Below are 20,198 nucleotides of genomic sequence, written 5' to 3' on the forward strand. Positions count from 1 at the left end.
TGGTGGGGAGCTCCTTTTCTTTGCCCCTTATAACTTAGTTCTTGCTCATTTTGTGCTCTTCCCCCCTTTTTTGCCCTCATCCCTCCCCCTTCGCTGTTGAACACCATACACATCACCGGCCCTGACGAATCGACCTGTGGCCTGGCGGATACGGCGGGTGTCTTGGTGCTGCTTTTTTGATCCTCTCCGCGCTCACAAAATCTCAACAGGAGGAGGTGAATGGTGCAGGGAGCCTTCAGCAAGCAGGTTCATCGCAGGAGGGAGCAAAGGGTTCGGCAGACAAGGAGAACAGACAGTGAGTCCATTCTAACAGTGCTGTGTGCATTATTCTCCCGTTCAGGAATATCGCAGCTGCCTTCTTGTGCATTTTCTGTGTGTATTGCACGCATTGTAAAAGTAAAGCCTATCAGCTCATTATTAAGTCAAGAAATGCCAAGCAGTGGCGTGGAGCTCTGCCATTATTGTAATAGATTACTTGTAACTGGCTACATCGTCAACAATATGCGCTGGATGCCCTTGATACCATTCCCTATTGTGTGGTAACAATTGGTGGGTCCTAGTGGCTGGTCAATTTGCAAGTCACTTTTAGTAATAGCCAAACATGCTATCGATGCATGTCTGTGAAATGAGAGTTAACTGGCTTGCACAGATGTCATAGCGGCCATCCATGTTGGTGGACCAGGACCTTTGTGAAAGTAAGTTTTGAATGGTGGGGTATAATGTCATGAAGCAACATAGGACTATGAGGGACACCATAATGGAAAGCTTCAAATTAATTTCGTGTACCTGAGGTTCTTTGAAGTGCTTTGGCATATATTGCATATCACATGGTCGCCTTAAGCATTTTGCCTCTGTCAGAACGCAGATGCTGCGGCTGAGATTGAACACTGGTTGTTCTCTGGCTCAGCAACAAGAGTGCCCTAACCATTGAGCCACTGCAGCAGGTCACTGTGAAAGCGCACGCTTATCTAATTGTCTTATCGCCACCTGCTCCGAGGTGCACCTTGGAAGCTATGCATGGTCCACCATCATGACTGATACCACGTGCGGTAAAACCTCGTTAATTCGGACTTCGAGGGACTGGTAAACAGGTCTGAATCTGAAGTTTCGGATAAACCAAATCCCCCCAAGAAAAAACATTGCCAGGACCCATTCGCATCATAGTTAATTTGTTTGGCGAAAACAGAGAGCAGTGGTTGTCTGCTTTTCAGGTGAAAACTACACATCAACGGCGATTTTTCGGAATAACAACGGATGCATTTACTGCATGTGCGCTCTATGGATTGTTAGCGCATAACTGCTACAGACTGGTGAAGGTATTCTTCACGGTGCAATGCGCTAGCAATGGTGCCTGTTCTTAAGCAGCGTCGTTGCTTGTGGAGAGGTGCCACCGCAGAAATAGTGGGCGACGAGCGCGCAGTTTCGTCCCAACAAAATAATGAAAGTACTACGTGGTTTGAACCAAGGAAAATTCATAGGTGCCGGAGCGGCGAGACGTCTTTTAGTGAGAAAATGAATAAAAGACCAGGGATGCACAGATCGGCATCTAAAACTGCGCGAAACAGTACTTGGCTGGCTGGCCAATCGTCATCGCCGTCATCATCACTGTGGTCTGGAGCAAAACTCAGAAAACGAACGACCGAAACTATGCGGCCGCACGATTTTTCGACACCAGGGTCTGCCGAACATCATCATGCCTGCCATCGCCCAACATAAGAGGTGCATGGGCATCTCTCTGACGGGGTGTTTCACATGACTTGGGGCGTTAGCATGATTGCTCGCTGTGTCGTTCATATCGCGGTACGGCCTCTGGTCGGGAGTGTGTCGGAATTAAGGGGGGACACTGGTCTTGAAAATAAAATTTTATTAATTTAGTCATAGTTATGAAATTTTCAGGGCACATGTATTTTTGTGCGCTGATTCTAGATATGTCATTTAATTTCATGTAAAACAATTCCTTGAGCAGTTATGCACTTTTTATGCAAGTATTTTGCGGAGAGTTTTGAAGAAAATTTGCTACAGGAAACTCGCTGAAATGTATGCCACTGGGTTCTCTTGACACCAAGGAATACAATAAGGGTAAAATTATCATCCTGGTTCTCATAGAACTTGAGTAATAGGGTACTGAAGCTGCCACTTCAGAAACAGGAATACACACTTTCCTTCTTATTTCTGAAGCGACAACTTCAAAACTCTGTAACTTAAGTTCTATGATAGGCACGAAGACAATCTCACCCTTATTGTATTCCTTGGTGTCAAGAGAACCCAATGGCATACATTTCAGGGAGTTTCCCGCAGCAAATTTTCTTCAAAACTCTCCGCAAAATACTTGCATAAAAAGTGCATAAGTGCTCAAGGAATTGTTTTACATGAAATTAAATGACATATTTAAAATCAGCACACGAAAATACATATTCCCTGAAGATTTCGTAACTGTGACTTCATTAATAAAATTTTTTTTTTCAAGACCAGTGTCCCCCCTTAACTGGTGTGATTCTGGCAGCGTCCGGGTTAACGAGCTATTGATGCTATAGGCTTGCATGGGCGTTGGCCGGGACCATGTTGACGTCCTAATTACCAGGGTTTCCTAATTAATGGGGGTCGAGTTAATGAGGCTTCACTGTATAGTTAAAAGTATGTCCAAAGTATCCATCACATCCCTGTGTACTTAAGTTTGGCTTTTGGCTTTCAAGTATTTTCTGTCCAGTAAAAACCACATTTTATGAAATAGCCTTCCCTTCAACTGTTCGACTGCATGGAATGCTAAGTGTAACCTCTAAATACCGGGTACATACAGGGGCAGGCTTGTGGGTCACTCTTGTAGGGGGAATTGGGGGTGGGTGCCCATTTGAGCTATGTAGTGCTATGTATTTCTTGGACTTCCTTCATTCAAAAAATAGGGTTCAGCATGGTTGTGAACAGCAATTTCTAAAAATTATTTGTAAATTATAGTGTTCATAGCAAGCTTTTAAGTTTGTTTTGAATACTCGCGAAGACCGCGTCCACAGATTTGTTGCATTGGAATATGACGAAAAAAATCATTTCAGGAGGAAAACTGCAGCTTTTGTTCTTAATAAAAATCACTTCCATGGCTGTTTCAGGCTGTTGATGTTTGTCCGGCAGCAAAAGACGCATTTGTTCTCAGAAAATTGGGCTCCAAATTTTTGCTGCTATTGGGCTTATACTTGTGATGTCCATACTGAAAAAGACTCTTTGATCACCATTTGGAAGTGAATAATGATGCGTCCTAGCTTGGGGTATCCATGCACAAAAATCCTTCTTGATACACCACAATTTCCTTGCGAAAATGGCCAGGGTTGGCTCCACTAGTATTTCATTTCTTGCCCTTTTCTAGCATATGAAGGCTCTGTTTTCAGTGAAAGTAGTGTCTGTCATCAATGTGGTAATCGGTTTATACAGTCAAACCCAGTTATTACGAATACTGTGATCCAATGCGATTTGTTCGCTATATGGAATAATTCGATATACCCTGTGGGGTTAAAAAGGGGGAGATAAACACGTATTCCCCGTTTAAGCACGGCTGACACAGTTCAAAGCCGCGCGGACCCCACCCCGTGGTCGCGTACGCTACTGAGCGCACGCCGACCACGGCGGGCCGTGCTCTGCGGGAACAAAGGAACGACACACTGGCTGACACAAACAAGGCATTTATTGCTATAGCAACAATAACGCCAGCTAGCAACAAAATACACTGAGGAATCTAGGATGTCCGACTCACCAGCACGGCTACGAGCGAACGTCCGCCCACGGTAGGGCAAAGGGATAAACTCCGAGGCCCGACGGAACGAGCTGAGGGGAAGAAGTTTCCACACGAGGACGCCCGCGGCCAAGAGCGGAGCTTTGCGCGTGAACGTCCAACACGCTTCCCGATGCGGAGCAGAAGAGACCCCGTAGCTCCCCGCGAGCGCGCAGCAAAACGCCATCCGTGGCGCTGGTGTCGCTGCGACGCGAGCGCCCTCCCCTGTTAGTGGAAAGTCACCGAACCGAGAGGAGTGCTTTGCGGAGGAGCTAACCACAGGGAAACTAGCGCGTTGAGGGAAAGCGAACGCAGGGGACGAAAGCGTCCCCACAACCCGAACCCGGTTATACCATACTTTAGTACTAAATTCGTTGTATACGAGGTCACGAACAGTGGAGCGAACACGCGCAGACGCAAGAAAGACCATTCCATTCACCATAAATTCTACTCCAAAAGTAATTTATTGGTGAGAAATGTACACCTATTTGCAGTAGGTTGTGATTTTTTTTCCTGAACACTGCGTTTAGCTTCATCAATGAGAATCGCATTTCGAACAGGCAACATCATTTCGACAAGCTCCTGTCCGCTTCCCTGTGTTCTCGAACGGTATCGTCGCAGCACAGCGGTAGCAGAAACGGCATCGCGAAGCGTTGGGAGAGGGTGATAATCTTCCGAAGGTGTCCGGAGGCTCCTCAGGGGTGACCAGACACCAGCACACCGGAAACGATCTCTCGAGTTCAATGGGTTTGCTATCACAGCTACGTGGCCGTCAACCATAAAAAAATCCTCGGAGGCAACTTCTGTTGGCTCAGCGTCTAGAACATCGGCAAGTTTTTCCCATGGCGGCAATGCCACTGTCATCTTGCGCTGTGCGCACTGCGCTTGCAGCTTACGCACCCTCATGGCACAGTCCAGCATGATGGAAGCAGTCCTCTCGAGCCGGTGGTTTCGAGCTTCTCTAGTCACGTTTTGCCTGATGCGACTGGTGATTTCGATCGTGGCCAGTGAATTAATCTTCAGCTCATCATTAACCAGCAGCTTCACTAAAAGCCGCACAACCGTGCGCTTCCCATCATTTCCTCCGATCACCTAGGTTGAATGCATGGATGGTGCCTTGATCGAGTCACTGTAAAACTGCTGTTGCTTCTGGTGGCAGGTAACAAAGCTCAATGTTTTTGAGCGAGACACCGTAGCGGTGTCGTGGTGTGTTGACCAGTTATTCAGGAGGAGGCAAATCTTGCGCCTGCTCGTTGCAAACTCCTCGGAAGGGCTTGCCGCTGTTTCGTCATCTGGCAGGATGGAGCGCTGGAAAGCAAGCACGCAGCAACACGGGCACAGCCTAGAGAATGGCGACTCGCAAATAAAAACTGAGAAAGCATGGAGGATGGCGGCGTACCACAGCCTACGTAAGCTGCCTTCTCCCAAAGCCAGCGACATAGTTCCGGAGCTGCCTGCGCGTGCTTGATCGCGTGGTAGGCGGCTGCCAAATACCAACGCTGCAAAACGGGGCTGGCCGACGGCGTGGATTTCAAAGTGGTGTTCCTGCTCCCCTGTTTCGTACGTTTCGCTGAAGCACAGCTGGGCGGTCAGGTAGCATGTTTCCCCTGAGACTACACGGAGCCGGCGCAGTGTTGATTGGCGGTCGTTTGGTGACCGATCGCGGGCGCTCAAGAGTTCGATATATCCAATGTGTAGTTCATTATAAAACATACATTTTGCATGCATAATGCTAGAAGAACTTATGGGGTTTAAATGGGGAGATAAATACGTTCTCCCCGTTAAACCGCAGCTGACCCAGTTCAAAACCGCGCGGACCCCACCCCGTGGTCGCGTACGCTACCGAGCGCTCGCCGACCATGGCGGGCCTTGCTCTACGGGAACAAAGGAACGACACACTGGCTGACACAAACAAGGCATTTATTGCTATAACAACAATAACGCCAGCTAGCAACAAAATACACTGAGGAATCGAGGATGTCCGACTCACCAGCACGGTTACGAGCGAACGTTCGCCCACGGTAGGGCAGGGGGAAAACTCCGAGGCCGGACGTGACGAGCTGAGGGGAACATGTTTCCACACGAGGCCGCCCGCCGGCGAAGAGCGGAGCGTTACGCGTGAACGTCCACGCGCTTCCCCGGTCCCGAGCAAAAGAGGGCTGGCTCTCCCTTGCGAGCGCGCAGCAAAACGCCATCCGTGGCGCTGGTGTCGCTGCGACGTGAGCGCCCTCCCCTACTTAGTTTGTTCTCAGTGTCCCTTTGATTTACAGGCAAAGCTTTAACAACAAGCTACTTCCTTGTCACAAAGGGACAGAGGGATGATTACATGAATGTGGGCAGAGCTTCACTGTAGACTTAAGTTGTACACAAAAACTAACATGAATTGTTTTTTTAGTAATCAGTTCAAGATCATATTTTGATTGGTGGTTGGTTGGTGATTAGCAAAGTGACAATGACCATTTGAAAAAGACTGCCTGTGTGGTTCAGTGGGATGGGTATGGTATACCCAGTACTGCGAAATGAGTTTGGGATGTACTACAAGGAGTTATGTTAATGGGTTATTTGTTCTGCTGGGCCATTACATTCACGTAACTGTGTGGTATAAGTTTCAGATTTATTCATTTCCAGCAGTAAGAAGTGGTAAATGTAGCTTTTCTGCACAGAGTGCTTCGCTTTTTTTCCTTGCCGCTTTTAAGTCAGGTTTTATGTTCTGCTCTTCTGCAAGCCTGCATACCATTTTTCATGAAGCTGTCGTAAGGGGAGGTTTCCGTATTGTCCGGTCATGATGATAATTTTGTCAGCAATTTTTTAGTCATAGAAATCACAATACTTGTTTTGCCAAGCGCTTGTGACAAACCACTTTGCAAGAATACATTACAACAACAGTTGTGCTGCATTCGTGCGCTGACAGCAACTCTCATAACACATGGTTGTGACAGTCCCGTCATAAAAAGCACTTAGCTAGCAAGTCTCCAAACAGGACGCACTGTTGCCATAGGATTGCATCACCATATTTTCAGTGCAAATATTTGATGCCTGAAGTGGTGGTACTGTGCCACAATAAACTCCGGCTGCCTCAACAGTGGCCAGGCATGGACTTAGTGTTGCACAGCGAAATGTCATTTTCAGGGACATATTGAGCTTTGAACTCGAGGGAAGTGAGTGTTTGGAGATGTGACTGTTGATGATTTATGGGCAGTGTGTGTGCTTGTTCTGTGTGTATCATCTCAGGTGTTATTTGGTGTGTTCAGTGGCAGCGGCAGCAAGAAGAGGCGCAGTCGGAGCCGCAGCCGGAGTCGAGGTCATGGTCGTCACCGGAGCCGAAGTCGTGGCAGGGAGAAGCGGCGTTCCAGATCGCGATCCCGAGAACGAAGAAGACGGCGTTCACGCAGTCCTGGGCGTCGGCGAGGACCACCCTTGCCTCCTAGACCTAGAAGCAGGTCAGCTTCTGCTCACTTCTTGCTCAAGTACATTGTCTGGAAATCTATGCGCTCCTTGCTACATGCAGTAACGACTTCTAGGCAGTTGAAAGAGAAGTCTGAATTACCTGGATGTCGAATTATCGAATGGCTTCTAAAAACTGTCAAAAAAAAAATTGCCGGCGATTATGTTACTTTCTAATGCGAAATTTGAGCGCTGCTCATCAACTGTTCCTGCTTTTCGATGGATATAGGCAAAGAATTCGAGCAAGACATGTATGTACAATTACAGACAACTTGTTTCACACATATTCCTTCTTCAAGAAACACTCCACTAACAGTTTTTCATTGTCATGAAAACATGAAGAAAGGTTTGTGGTCGGAGAAATAGATGGATATATGCCCGACTTGCTGCACTAATGCCTGGTTCTCAAAGACGAGGTCTGTGCAAGTATTTCGCGAGGTTGTCACAGCCGTGGGAGGCGTTACGAGCGAGAGGAACGGGATGTCTCCCACATAAGTGGTAAAAAATTCCTGTTTGTCTTTACATATACATTAAAGTGCCCACCTACCCTGCCACCCTGGAAGGTGGCAGTTAATGGTTGACCGCGAGAGTTCGCTCACCGTTGTTAGCGCTAACGCATGCAACCCAGATCTCTGTCATCACCCCACGTACCTATAAGCGCGATTCAGGCGTCTGCTGACCCAGAGGGCCAGTTATGCGCACTTCCTTTCCTTAAAATGATCGGAGTGTAAAACATTGTCAACGCCAACGAACGCCAATGGCCTATGGCTTCAGCGCTGCGTTTCTGGCACAACGTTGTCAATGCCAATGCATGCAGCGCACATCTGTCACTACCGCCACATGGCTTAAGTGGGGAGACTGGTCTTGAACCTATTTCCCTTGTTTACCAACCAAGATTAATGAAACTTGATGTGCTTGTGCAGTTTTTTTAGTGTATTTCAAAACTGCAATTACTTTTTTTGTGAGCCTATTATTTTTTTTAGATAATTACACTAATTGTTCCAATTCTTGCTAGAACAATTGAAAAACAATGACTGAAGAAAAACTTCAGGTTAACGCATTGCTAGACACAACAAAGTATAAGGAACACAATGTTGCAAGCAGTTTTTTGATTGAACAATTATTTATTTTATTGCATAATGAAGTCCAAAGGTCAAAACACAGCAGTGTAGTGGTCACAAAGAAAGCTATTTAAAAAAATTTTGAATGAGAAATTTAAAAATCTGCTTGCAACATTGCATGCTTCTCATATTTGGCTTCATGCTGAAAAAGAAAATTATTATTCTATCTGCAATAGGTGCCAAAATATTGAGTTTGCAGAAATTCAGATTTTGAGAAAACGGCAAAAACAAACAGAGGTCATTTTTTAATCAATAAAAGTAGAAAATATTAATACATTCACTGTGACCAATCATTAATATGGTCCAGGTGCATAGCCTCTTTGTTATTACAATCTCTGTGGCACTTCTTCATGGTGTGCTGCACCTTTTCAGCAGATGCACGCTTGGTTACAGATGCAGCTGAACCACGTCTGTCTTTCTCAGCCATGCGCTGGGTACTTCGCACGCCAGGATTTATGCTTAGCTTGCTTAGAATGCCCGGTGAACTCATCTCATAGCCTACATTGAACTTCAAGACTGCCAAAGACACTAAAGAGAGATGCATGTCTCTCTTTTGGTGCCAGTGCCCATAGGAGGGAATGCAAGCACTTGTTTTGTGTTTTCCCTCTTGCACAACAATGCTCAAGGAGTTTTTTATCGGACAGGCACTCGTAAATATTCACTCTTTCAAAAATGTCACTGAGCGCAGTTTGTCTCTTTCCGGTGCTCACCATCGCGCGCCCAGCCAGAATGTTCACTGCAAAGGGGTTGACGTTTCGCGTACCACTCACACGCGGTGAACTCTACTACGATCCCATGTCGCCGCAGTTACAACACAAGAGGATGAGTTTCACAGCAACACCGTATTCCCGATCACTGTGGTCGATTCTGACGCTGCCGCCGCACGTCTAGCATTTAGTTTTACCAAGAAGGCTGTTCAGCGAATCCAGTCAAATCACAGCGAAACTGGTCTGATCAAGCGGGTGGACCGCGGCATCGCTGGCTGTCCAATCAGTCTTACATTTTGTTGCTGCAGTTAACGACAGCTCGGGCAGTATTCACTCTACTTTCTTCTTCGTTTCCACAACACCGCAAGGCGTCAGCATTGCTGTATCCCGATAAACACTGCCGATATCGGGAGCGCTTCCACCCGGTGGGCCCGCTAGGCCTACTTGTTTACAACGGGCACCGCAGGCTCGCCGACTCCTGCACTTGACGCTGAACTTCGCTCGTCGTCGATGTCTTGCAACGCCGGAGAACATTTCTTGACATTTGCGATCAACGACTTCTTTCTTTTTTTGCTGTATCTGTGCCTTGAGGCGGCGGCATCAGAGCGAAATTTCCGAGGCCGGCAGGACTTGTCAAAATGGCGTCCGGCGCATGTCAGCGCGCAGCAGACGATGGAAAGCAAGCTCAGCCAATCAGGCAATCCCTTTTCGTCACGTGGAGAGACTAGCGAATAGGAGTGCGCGTGGGTACCTTTCTTTATTTGTTATTTTTTACTCAACCAATCGGCGGAGCAGGGAGCTGGGACACACAATTTGAAGAGGAAAAACCGCTCTTTCAAACGATACCAAGATCGCCATGAGTGCATGCCTGAGACGGAAGGTGTACTCTTTTGAAAATGCGCTGATTTGGCGTGAACACTGGCTCGGAATTAGCCACGAGGCTTGTTATAAATTTATATTACGGCTCAAATATTAATCCAGGAGATGAGAAACTTGACAAATCGGTAGACTAATTGTTGTAGATTCGAAAAATGCAATTTTCAAAAAATCGTTTTTTTGGTGATTTTTTTCGCATCCAAGACCCGTCTCCCCCCTTAAGAAGTAGCGTAATCTCAGCGGCACAGTTGAATGTCAGCATGTCGCCTTCCAAGAGGAGGCTGTCATCCCCATACACTCTTTAAACTTATATCTAGTAATGCACTTGTAGCATAAAACAAATGTTGCGCCCCATCCAGATCTTTGTCATGCCTGCGGCATCCGAAAAAATAGCATAGAAACATAGCGTAGAAAACGGCATCCGGTGGTTGCAGCATTTCATGCTCAGGCACAGAGGCACAGTTACATGACGCTTATTGCACATTCCACTGCTGCATCGGGTGAAAAAGTTTCATTGGCATTTCATAAATCCCGTGGTTTTATTGCTTTTTGGGGTCACCGTGTTCGTTTCGTAGAAAGTGGGGAAGGGGGTGTCACGGAGGCTTGGAAATGCTCATTGGTCTCCACTCCTGCAAGAAACGGGTTTTCAGCTGTGGGGATGGGTTTACAGCTCCTCCTCGTTCACTCTGAGTTGTGGGGCCACCTTTGATCACTGTATCTGAAACACAATGCCATTGCTAATACATGTTCTGACAGTAGCACCACCATTATTTGTGATAAGCATTAATTATAACTGCGGCCGTTAGAAGTGCGCTTGACTGCATGTGTTGAATAAAAAAAATTGGGGTATCAGTTTCTTTGGAGAGCAGTGACAACTCAGTGCTTTCTGCTTTTTGTGAGGTTTAAATAGGGAATAAATAAGTTCTCCCCACCGACCACGGTGTGCCGAGCTCTGAGGGAACAAAGGAATGACACTGCACTGGCTGACACCAAAAGGCAGTAATTGCAACAACAACGATAACGTCAGCTAGCAGCAATACGGTGAAAGCTCGTTAAGGGGGGACCCTGGTCTTGAAAAGAAAATTTTATTAATCTAGATATAGTAATGAAATTTTCAGGCCACATGTATTTTTGTGTGCTGATTTTAGATATGTCATTTAATTTCGTGTAAAACAATTCTTTGAGCACTTGTGCAATTTTTATGCAGGTATTTTGGGAGAAGCTTTGAAGAAAATTTGCTGCAGGAAACTCGCCGAAATGCATGCCATTGGGTTCTCTTGACACCAAGGAATGCAATAAGAGTAAAATTATCATCCTGGCTATCACAGAACTTGAATTATAGGGTACTGAAGCTGCCACTTCAGAAAAAGGAATACACACTTTTCTTCTCATTTCTGAAGCGACAACTTCAAAACTCTATAACTCAAGTTCTATGATAGCCAGGATATTAATTTTACCCTTATTGCATTCCTTGGTGTCAAGAGAACCCAATGGCATGCATTTCAGCGAGTTTCCTGCAGCAAATTTTCTGCAAAACTTTTCCCAAAATACTTGCGTAAAAATTGCACAAGTGCTCAGGGAATAGTTTTACATGAAATTAAATGACATATCTAGAATCAGCGCACAAAAATACATGTGTCCTGAAAATTTTATAACTGTGACTTCATTAATAAAATTTTTTTTTCAAGACCAGGGTCCCCTTCAAACCTCGGTAATTCGAATTTTCGGATAATTCGAACTACACTACTTGGTCTGGCCAAGTTCCATAGAGATCTGTGTATAAAAAACCCGTTAGTTCGAAAACGAGTCGGTTCCGCTACGGATAATTCGAACTATGCTCCGCCGCGTCTGGGCGGCTTGGCACACAGCACGTGGCCAAAAAAAAAAAAAAGCACCTCCGCATAGTTAGACGCTGCGCATTTCCTAAATGGGGACAGATGATGGAACCAGCTAAAACTGTGGAAGAGTGGGTAAAGCCTAAATGGCGCCAACACTGGTGCAGCGGCCGGCGGCGCCAGAGGGTAAGGGTTGGCGGCTGCCTAGCCTCTTTTCCGCACAACCTCCGAAACTTGCAACTAAGTACTCAATAATTCGGAAATACGGATAAGTACTGTCGGCACGGTCCCAGCCAACGCCCATGAAAGGCTGTGACTTCGGACAGGCGCTACAAATTACAAATTACGTGCGAAAAACTTTTTTTCTTTGCGAGTGTCTTCCACCCTTCCACCCATCAGTCGCCAAGGGAAGCACGTGGTCAGCTGCGATCATGACACTGGCTTTTAGCATCGTGCGCTGCAAAAGGCCTTTGTTGCTATCGCGTGTTCCAAGTTGAGATAGTGTTTCAAGTTCCAATGATTGAGTGGCAGTAGACGGCATAGGCCCCAATCGACAATCGCCCATGGCAGGATAAGGCGAACATACTGAAAACGAGGCTTGCGCAACCGGACAAGCGCTGGCACTCTGCCAAATTCGCTTCCCCCCACTGCTAGAGCTGTCAAAAGGTAAACACATCCCGATGTTCTCCTGATGTTGCGCAGCATCTTGGCGCACTGCCAAGAAATGTGTTGTGGACCCAGGGGTGGAATTGCTGCGCCATTTGCGCCATGCGCCATAAGGATTTCCCTGCGCCATCCTGCTCCATAGACTGCAAATTGCGCCTTGAATAGTTTCTGGCGCCACTCTGTGCCGCCGCGCAGAAAACTGTGCGTGCAAAAAAAAAAGACTTCTGACAGTTTCGGTTTCTGCTTGCCTGTGAGTGTTTTGCTTGGCTACGGCTTGGCTACGCATTAGCGGCCAGTGGCGGAGGCGCGTCCGTGCCTGTCTGCATGCATAGCCAGCATAGCGCGTCACGTCGCATCATACATGTGCAGTGAACTGCGGCAACTATGATTTTGCGCGGAGACGCAGAAAATTAAGAAATGCCGAAAAGTAAATACCATTTTGCTTTATTCAGTGCTGTTAAACTGACAGAAGCGAACCAAGCAGTGGTGACGCTATGAAGGGATGAAATTACAAACCCACGTGCGCTGCAGCGGTTGTTTCCAACCGCTTTTATCATTCTCCGTTTTTGTCACAGTCTAGAAACTGTGTATTGCCGCAGAGTTCAAGAAAGAAGTGTACAACAGAAACGTCGGGCTAGAAGCTAGCCCGCGCAATCACGCCTCCTACAGTGCAGTGTGCGTGCCGGGGCGCCCCAGCGTTCTGCTGATGCTGTGAGCCAGCGGATCAGTGCAGGCAAAGTGTGTAGGCACTGAGGGAGTTTTTCCCTGCGGAAGGGCTGCTTTCTCCTCACGTATGAGGGAAAGGCTGTTGCGCTAGGGCGTGTGCTCGAACCGCGTTGGCCGAAGTATAACAACTTTTGCAGGCTGCGGGTCGTTCGAAACATGGCTTGGCCCGTGAGGGGCGCAGCGGGGTTTATAGAGCCTCTCCCAAACGTACATCCCTAAAGAAAGCCGGGCGCCAGGCAGAGGGCCCCTGTAACCATTTTTACCGGTGGGTGTCTGGTGGTAGGTTTCGAACCAACTACCTCCCGCAGCCGAGACGGGCGCTCAAACTGGGCCACGACTGTGGTTTGTGCTTCTGGAGGAAGCAAACGGCAGTCTACCAAACATCCTTAAACGTCTGGAAGAAGTTGATTCCGCTCTGATGCAACATAAGTAGACAATTTAAAATTGACTTTGTGCAGTGGTTGGCAGTGTGCGAAAAATCACCTCTCTTCATCTGCTCCTCTGTTATTTATCCCAGTTTATTAATATTTGGTAACATGCAATGAAGGAAGTTGCAAACATATTCCTACAGGGCTTGTCTATACATACAGCCAGACACCAGCAGTGTACTGTGTGCATATACTAGACTTTAGACCTATGGCTGCTCATTTCAGTTGTTTCTACGTGGTAGCATTATTTCCCGGCAGCTTCTGTGTTATGTGTATTGAGGGACTAGTTGGTCAGACGTAATGTTTAAATGGTGAATGTAGTATTAAGACAGCATACAGAAAACTAGAGGACAGGCTGTGTCAGGCTTTTCTGTGTGCTGTCAATACTACCAGCTTAGTTCAAGCTGGAGTGTTTGATAGAACTGCTTTTATAGATCGAATGGTTCGTTGTGTACATGTATGGTCTATACTTCTCTGAAGTGCACTTTGTGCTACCGTATTTACTCGCATAATAGGCGCACTTTTTTTCCAGAAAATCCGGCTCAAAGTTCGGGGTGCGCCTATTACGCGGGGGAAAATTTCCGGAAATTTTTCGACTCGCAGAATTGAACACACCGCGTAAACGCACTCGTGTACGGGCCGCACCCCGTTTTCGCGAAAAAAATGTTTAAAAAAAAAAGTCCGTGTAAGGGCCGCACCGAAACATTCGGAATGCACGCGCCGAGGCCTCCGCGATCGGCTCCGGCTGCGCGCAACGGGCGCTTGATCGCGGAGGCCACACACGCGCACAGGAGCTTCCAGACGCCGCCCACGGAGGGCGCCCAAGGCCAAGCTCATCATCATCATCGTTTTCCTTCGCCGCGAGCTTTCGCTATCTATATCGCCATCAGCATCTCCAGCTCGTTTTTTTTTTTGTTGTTGTTGTTGCTGTCAAGTGCCGGGATTTGCGGTAGCGCGATAGTTATCGTGGTTTATGGCTTTGCCGCGGAGCGTTGATGTTTTAGCTCGACGGGCAAGCACCTTAACAGCTACACCGCTGGGAGTTTGCTCTCGAACGCGGCAAGCGTGCGGCAGGTCGGAAAATACGACTTGGCCGAGAAGTGCGGCAGTTGCGACTGAGGCGTCCCTAAATTTTCGTACGCGACTCCAAGCGCCGAGGTTTTCGCGGGCTTAAGTCGGGAACGTTTCCGGCTGGAAATGAAGCTTTCCAAACAGACGTTTAAAGTGAGCATCCCTGAAAACTGTGTGCGGTTGTTCTACGCGATGTCGTTGTACGTGCTGTGGGTCCGCAGCAGCTGCGACGGCAGCAGCACTAGTAGGGACTAGTAGTCAGTAGTTCAGCAAAAACTTTGTTAAAATAAAGATTGGGAAGCGGGGGGTGGCGAGGCGTCGTCTTGCAATCGTGTAAATACAGTATTGATCACAGTGCCAAGTTCGGGGTGCGCCTATTATGCGCGGAAATAAAAAAATCTGATTTTTCGCGCCCTAACTAGGGGTGCGCCTATTATGCGAGTGCGCCTATTACGCGAGTAAATACGGTAGTTTAATATTGATAAATCCACATTTTAGGTGCTCCCAAACTGCTCCATAACTCTATTTTGCCTGCTCCAAACCTGCTCCAAAAGGCGGTTTTTCCTGCTCCTAGGTATACTCCAAGACGCGGTTTGTCTGTTCCACCTCTGGGACCGTGACCGAGGGAAGCGTTAACGACTGACACTTTTTTTTTTTTTCAAACTCTTAGGCAAAAATGGGGGTGGGGGGGGTAGATTCATTATGCGAGTGGATTGGTTACGGGAGTAAATACCGTACATGTACATATACTGTAATGAAAATGGTTCTTGTCAGTTTTTGCGAGGCCATTTGATAATTCACCCCGCCGCGGTGGCTCAGTGGTTACGGCGCTCGGCTGCTGACCTGAAAGACGCGGGTTCGATCCCGGCCGCGGCGGCTGAATTTCGCCTGGCCGAAATTCTAGAGGCCCGTGTGCTGTGCGATGTCAGTGCACGTTAAAGAACTCCAGGTGGTAAAAATTTCTGGAGCCCTTCACTGCGGTGTCCCTCATAGCCTGAGTTGCTTCGGGACGTTAAACCCCAATAAACTAAACCAAACCATTCGATAATTCGAACATCGGATAGTTCGAACTTTTTCCCAGTCCCGTGAAGTTCAAATTAACGAGCTTTTACTGTATACACTAAGGAATTGAAGTCGTCTAGACTCATCAGCAAGGTCACACGTGTATGTTTGCCCATGCTAGGGCAGGGGAGAAACTCCTGAGGCTGGACAGGATGAGCTTACATGAACTGTTCCCACCAGGCCTCGCCTTGCTAGCAGAGAGCGGAGCGCCGTGCCACAGCGTCTGCACGTGACAAGTTCCTTAGCCAAAGAGGAGCGAGCTGTCTCCCCCATGCGTGCAGTAATCACACCGTCTCTGGCGCTAGTGTCGCTGTGACGTAGGCGCCCTCGCTGCGGGAAGCAAGCCCAAGCTCTGCTCTAAAACTAGCTGATCTCTTTGTGTCACAAGTCTCCAAGCTGAGAACTTTGTGCATTCATTTGAATATGAAGAAGCAAACCCAAGCTCTGCTCTAAAACTACCGTATAAACCGCATATAGGTCGAGTGGGAATATAGGTCGACCCCCTTACCTTGAAGTGAAAATAATTGAAAAAAATTAAAAGAAGCAAATATTGCCGAAATGCATTTATTTGCGGCGTCGGCTGCGTCCGTGGAGCACCGGAGCGGCGACCTCACTCCGAGCTGACATCAGCGTCGTCAGAAGACGATCGATCCTTTGTCGCTCGCCACCTCCCAAAGTGCGGCGTCCTCAGTGCCATCAAGCATGTTGCTTATGCAGCACTTTTTGGATGCGTTCTCGACCATGGCGTCTGGCAAAGAACGCCAGGCCGACAACACCCAGCTGCAGACGGTCACAAGCGGAGGCCTTTGCAGGCGGCCCGTCGGCGTCTTAGGGTTGTCCCCGGACATCCACTCGTTGTACTCATGCCGCACTCTGTCCTTAAAGGGCTTGTTCAATACGACATCGAGTGGCTGAAGGGTGGACGTCATTCCACCAGGAATAATGACGAGGTCCGTCCTAGCCTCACTTAGGGCACGCTTCACGGCTTCCGTAAGGTGGCCACGAAATGCGTCCAACACCAGCATGCTCCGAGGGCGCAGAAGTGCACCGGGCCGGCGATTCCATATCATGCGGATCCACTCAATCATAATAGCCTCGTCCATGTAGCCCTTCTCATTTACTCGCACGATGACACCTGAAGGGAAGGCTTCCTTCGGTATCGTTTTTCTTTTAAAAATTACAAAAGGTGGCAGCTTTCTCCCATCAGCTGTACACCCGAGCATGACAGTGAAGCGCGAGTGCTCACTGCCTGTCGACAGCAGCTTCACCTCTTTGGCGCCGCGTTCGCTGACGGTGGTAGACGAAGGCATGTCAAACCACACAGGGGTCTCGTCAGCGTTTCCAATTTGCCCCAGCATGTAGTTATGCTCCTCTCGAAGGCGAATCACGAACCGCTGGAAGCTGACGAGCTTATCAGCGTACTCCTCCGGCAGCTTTTGGCAGATCGATGTGCACCGACGGAGGGAAAATTCCTTGCGCTTCATGAAACGGCGCACCCATGCCTTCGGTGCGCTAAATTCTTCTCGGCATAGTCCGTCTTCACGCGCAAGCTCCAGGGCTTTGCACTGAATCAGATGCGCCGTCACGGGTAGTGAGCGCGCACGATGATGCCGCAAGTGTGTCCTCCAGTTGTGGGTGCACTGCACTACGCCCACGAAAGGACATTTTGCTGGGCTTGCACGCGAGCAACTTATCCTTTTGCCCTCGCCAATAGCGCACGCTCTTTTCCGAGACGCCGAACAGGCGCTGAGTGGCCATGTTGGCGTTCGCTTCAGCGAACTCGATGACTTTTTTCTTGAATGCCGCCGTATACTGCCTCCGCGTGCCGCTATTCATTGTTGAAACGGAATTTCACACGAGGGCAAACAAAACACCGCACGCGAAAACTAACGGCCAGCGAAGGAGAAAGGAAATGCAAGCGAAGACGTTTGATGTCGATACGACTTCGGCTATCCGTTCGCGAGCAGCTACGCCGCATGTTGCCAGACTGCGACTCACGTTCTGCTAAAGGCCGCTATATAAGACAAGGGGCGACTTTAGCTTGCTATTTTTAAGAAAAAATCTCGACTTATATTCCGGTTTATACGGTAGCTGATCTCTTTGTGTCAGAAGTCTCCAAGCTGAGAACTTTGTGCATTCACTTTAATGTGAAAGTATGAAGAGTTTCAGGTGCAGTGCTAACCAGCTAGGACTGCATTAAAATGCTTGCCATATAGGGAACACAAACATGTTCATTCATTTCAGGAGCCGCAGCAGAGACAGGCGGAGGCGGCGTTCAATGTCTCCCAGGCGAAGGTGGGTCTTTTTACTTGCCGTAAAAACCCGCGTATAATACGAACCCGAATATAATACGAGGTGAAGTTTTAGAGACGCAAAATGGGAAAAAAAAGTTTCACCTGCGTATAATACGAGTGACGCAAGCTCATAGAAGACATTTATTCAAATCGCATCCCGCACTTCAATTACTTTCTTCTTCCGTAGCGCTTTCTTCGGACATTTCTTTGTCCGACAGATCATCCCAAATGTACTCATCTTCGGTGCCATCGAGGCGTTCGAGATGCCGCACTTCTTAAGCCCGCTTCAGCCGCCCGGTTGGCGTCACTGCAGGCTCACCTGAGCGCATCCACTCTGCGTGGCACCGCTTGACTGCGTCCTTGAACGGTTTGTTTACACAACCATCAAGTGGCCGCGAAAGCTTCGTCGCGTTCTGCTGCACGCGAAAAGGGCTTCTTTCTGTCGTGGCCATCCACAAATGCTTCCTTCGGCGAGACCAAACTGCCTCCCGGCTGCACCGTTGCTGATGTTCTCCGCAGGTAAAATCACTTGAAAGTAGCCGAGTACTGTTTTCGAGACCGTGACATCGTGCTCCCTAAAACAATATCCACTTCACGAAGCGTGCCTTACGTGCGAGCACGTGCGTTGTCAACAGGCGCACGGCACACCGCGACCCCCCTGCGCACCCAACCGGATCAACAAAGAAACGACGTTGTGACGTCATTTGTTGAGAGTAACGAAGCCAAGCCGTAGCCACGCCGCAAAAACGAAACCAAAACTTCTAGCAACTTTGAAAATTTTTGTTCGGATCCGCAAATAGTACGAGGCGGAAATTTAGGACGCTAATTATGGGAGAAAAACCTCGTATTATACGCGGGTTTTTACGGTACTTGCTGTGATTTTCTATGGCTTTTCTTTCTCTTCGTCTTTTTTTTTTTGTGGAGAAATTTATTTACATTATCATCCGCTTTTGCATCTGCACTTCACAGCACTAGTTTGCATCTGCACTGCAGAGCACAGCAGTAAAGAGCATCCAGGTCCTAAAAGTGTACATTGTATAATTCAGGGGACTAGTGGCTCGTGGGCTGCAATGCACCCCCTTGGTCCCAAAGACCTGGCAGGATGCGTGAGGCTCCAGACGTCAAAAAAAGTTAATTCGTATGCAAATTGGTTCCGCCTAAGAAAATTTGAATTGCACACCGTTTACCTGGCTCATTTGCTGTGGTGTTCGCTTCCTCGGACAAGCGGTAGGTTGGAGAGAGCAAACTTTCGATGCTTTAGGTACCGTATGTACTCACGTAATGAACCCACTTTTTTCCCGAAATTTTTCGGCCGATTAAATTTTATATCACAACATGGATAAAAAATGCAGTCGCAGCTTTACCTCTATAGAGAAACCATGGATGCGATGTGAACAAAAAATTTATTTCACACTTTGCTTGGCTCGGTCTCGCATTGTCACTCGGCCTCGCTCTCCGAGTCGAGGCTTTCGCTCGCAACTTCGTCGTCGTCGTCATTGTCCCACAATGCGTCATCTGTGCCGTCCAAGCAGTTTGAGATTCCAGTTTTCTTGAAGCTGCGGACGATCACTTTGGGGGTAATTGAATTCCACGCTTCCAAAGTCCATCGGCAAAGCATGTCGATGGTTGGCCTTCATATCTTACCAGTCGGTGTCAGGTCATGGTTGCCTGCTGCCATCCACTCTGCGTACAGCGCCGCACGTTGTCCTTAAATGGTTTGTTTGACAGAGACGTCAAGTGGCTGTAGCACTGAATTGCAGCGATGTCTGTTCGCAGCTCACTCATTCGGCGCCGGACGTATTTGTCTAAATGGCCACGAAAACTATCTAAGACAAGGTGCGACGGCAGAAGGGCACCTGGTCGCTGTCCCCAGACTGTCTTGAGCCAGTCGACCATCAGTTGTGCTGACATCCACCCTTTCTCTTGGGCACGAATGTGAATCCCAGCCGGAAATGTGCCTTTTGGAAGAGTTTTCCTCTTAAATATAATGAACGGTGGCAGTTTCCTGCCATCCGCCGTTACAGCGAGCATTACGATGCACCGCTGTTTCTCAGCGCCCGTTGTCCTCACGTGCACGCTTCTTGCACCTTTCAGGTCCACAGTGCTGTTCTGCGGCATATCAAAGTCTATCGCCGTTTGGTCGGCATTCCCAATCTGAGAAAGCGGGAACTTCTCCTCCCGGATACGTATCTCAAAGCAATGAAACTCGCG

General features: G+C 48.1%; 1 protein-coding gene across 2 annotated transcripts in view; it reads left to right on the forward strand.

Annotated features, from left to right (window-relative positions):
- Nucleotides 1-20,198, forward strand: part of Caper (RNA-binding protein 39-like protein Caper) — a 69,892-nt gene that overhangs the window by 6,202 nt on the left and 43,492 nt on the right. Inside the window, exons 3-5 of one of the 2 annotated variants that reach the window (XM_089580123.1) lie at nt 210-295; nt 7,009-7,197; nt 17,938-17,988. In XM_089580123.1, the coding sequence (XP_089436249.1) occupies nt 210-295; nt 7,009-7,197; nt 17,938-17,988 (326 nt within the window). The remainder of the gene's footprint in view (nt 1-209; nt 296-7,008; nt 7,198-17,937; nt 17,989-20,198) is intronic. The other variant, XM_089580124.1, reaches the window with a different exon arrangement.

This window comes from Amblyomma mixtum, chromosome 3 (genome assembly GCF_055824585.1).
Source record: "Amblyomma mixtum isolate Tamu chromosome 3, ASM5582458v1, whole genome shotgun sequence".
Lineage (NCBI taxonomy): Eukaryota > Metazoa > Arthropoda > Arachnida > Ixodida > Ixodidae > Amblyomma > Amblyomma mixtum.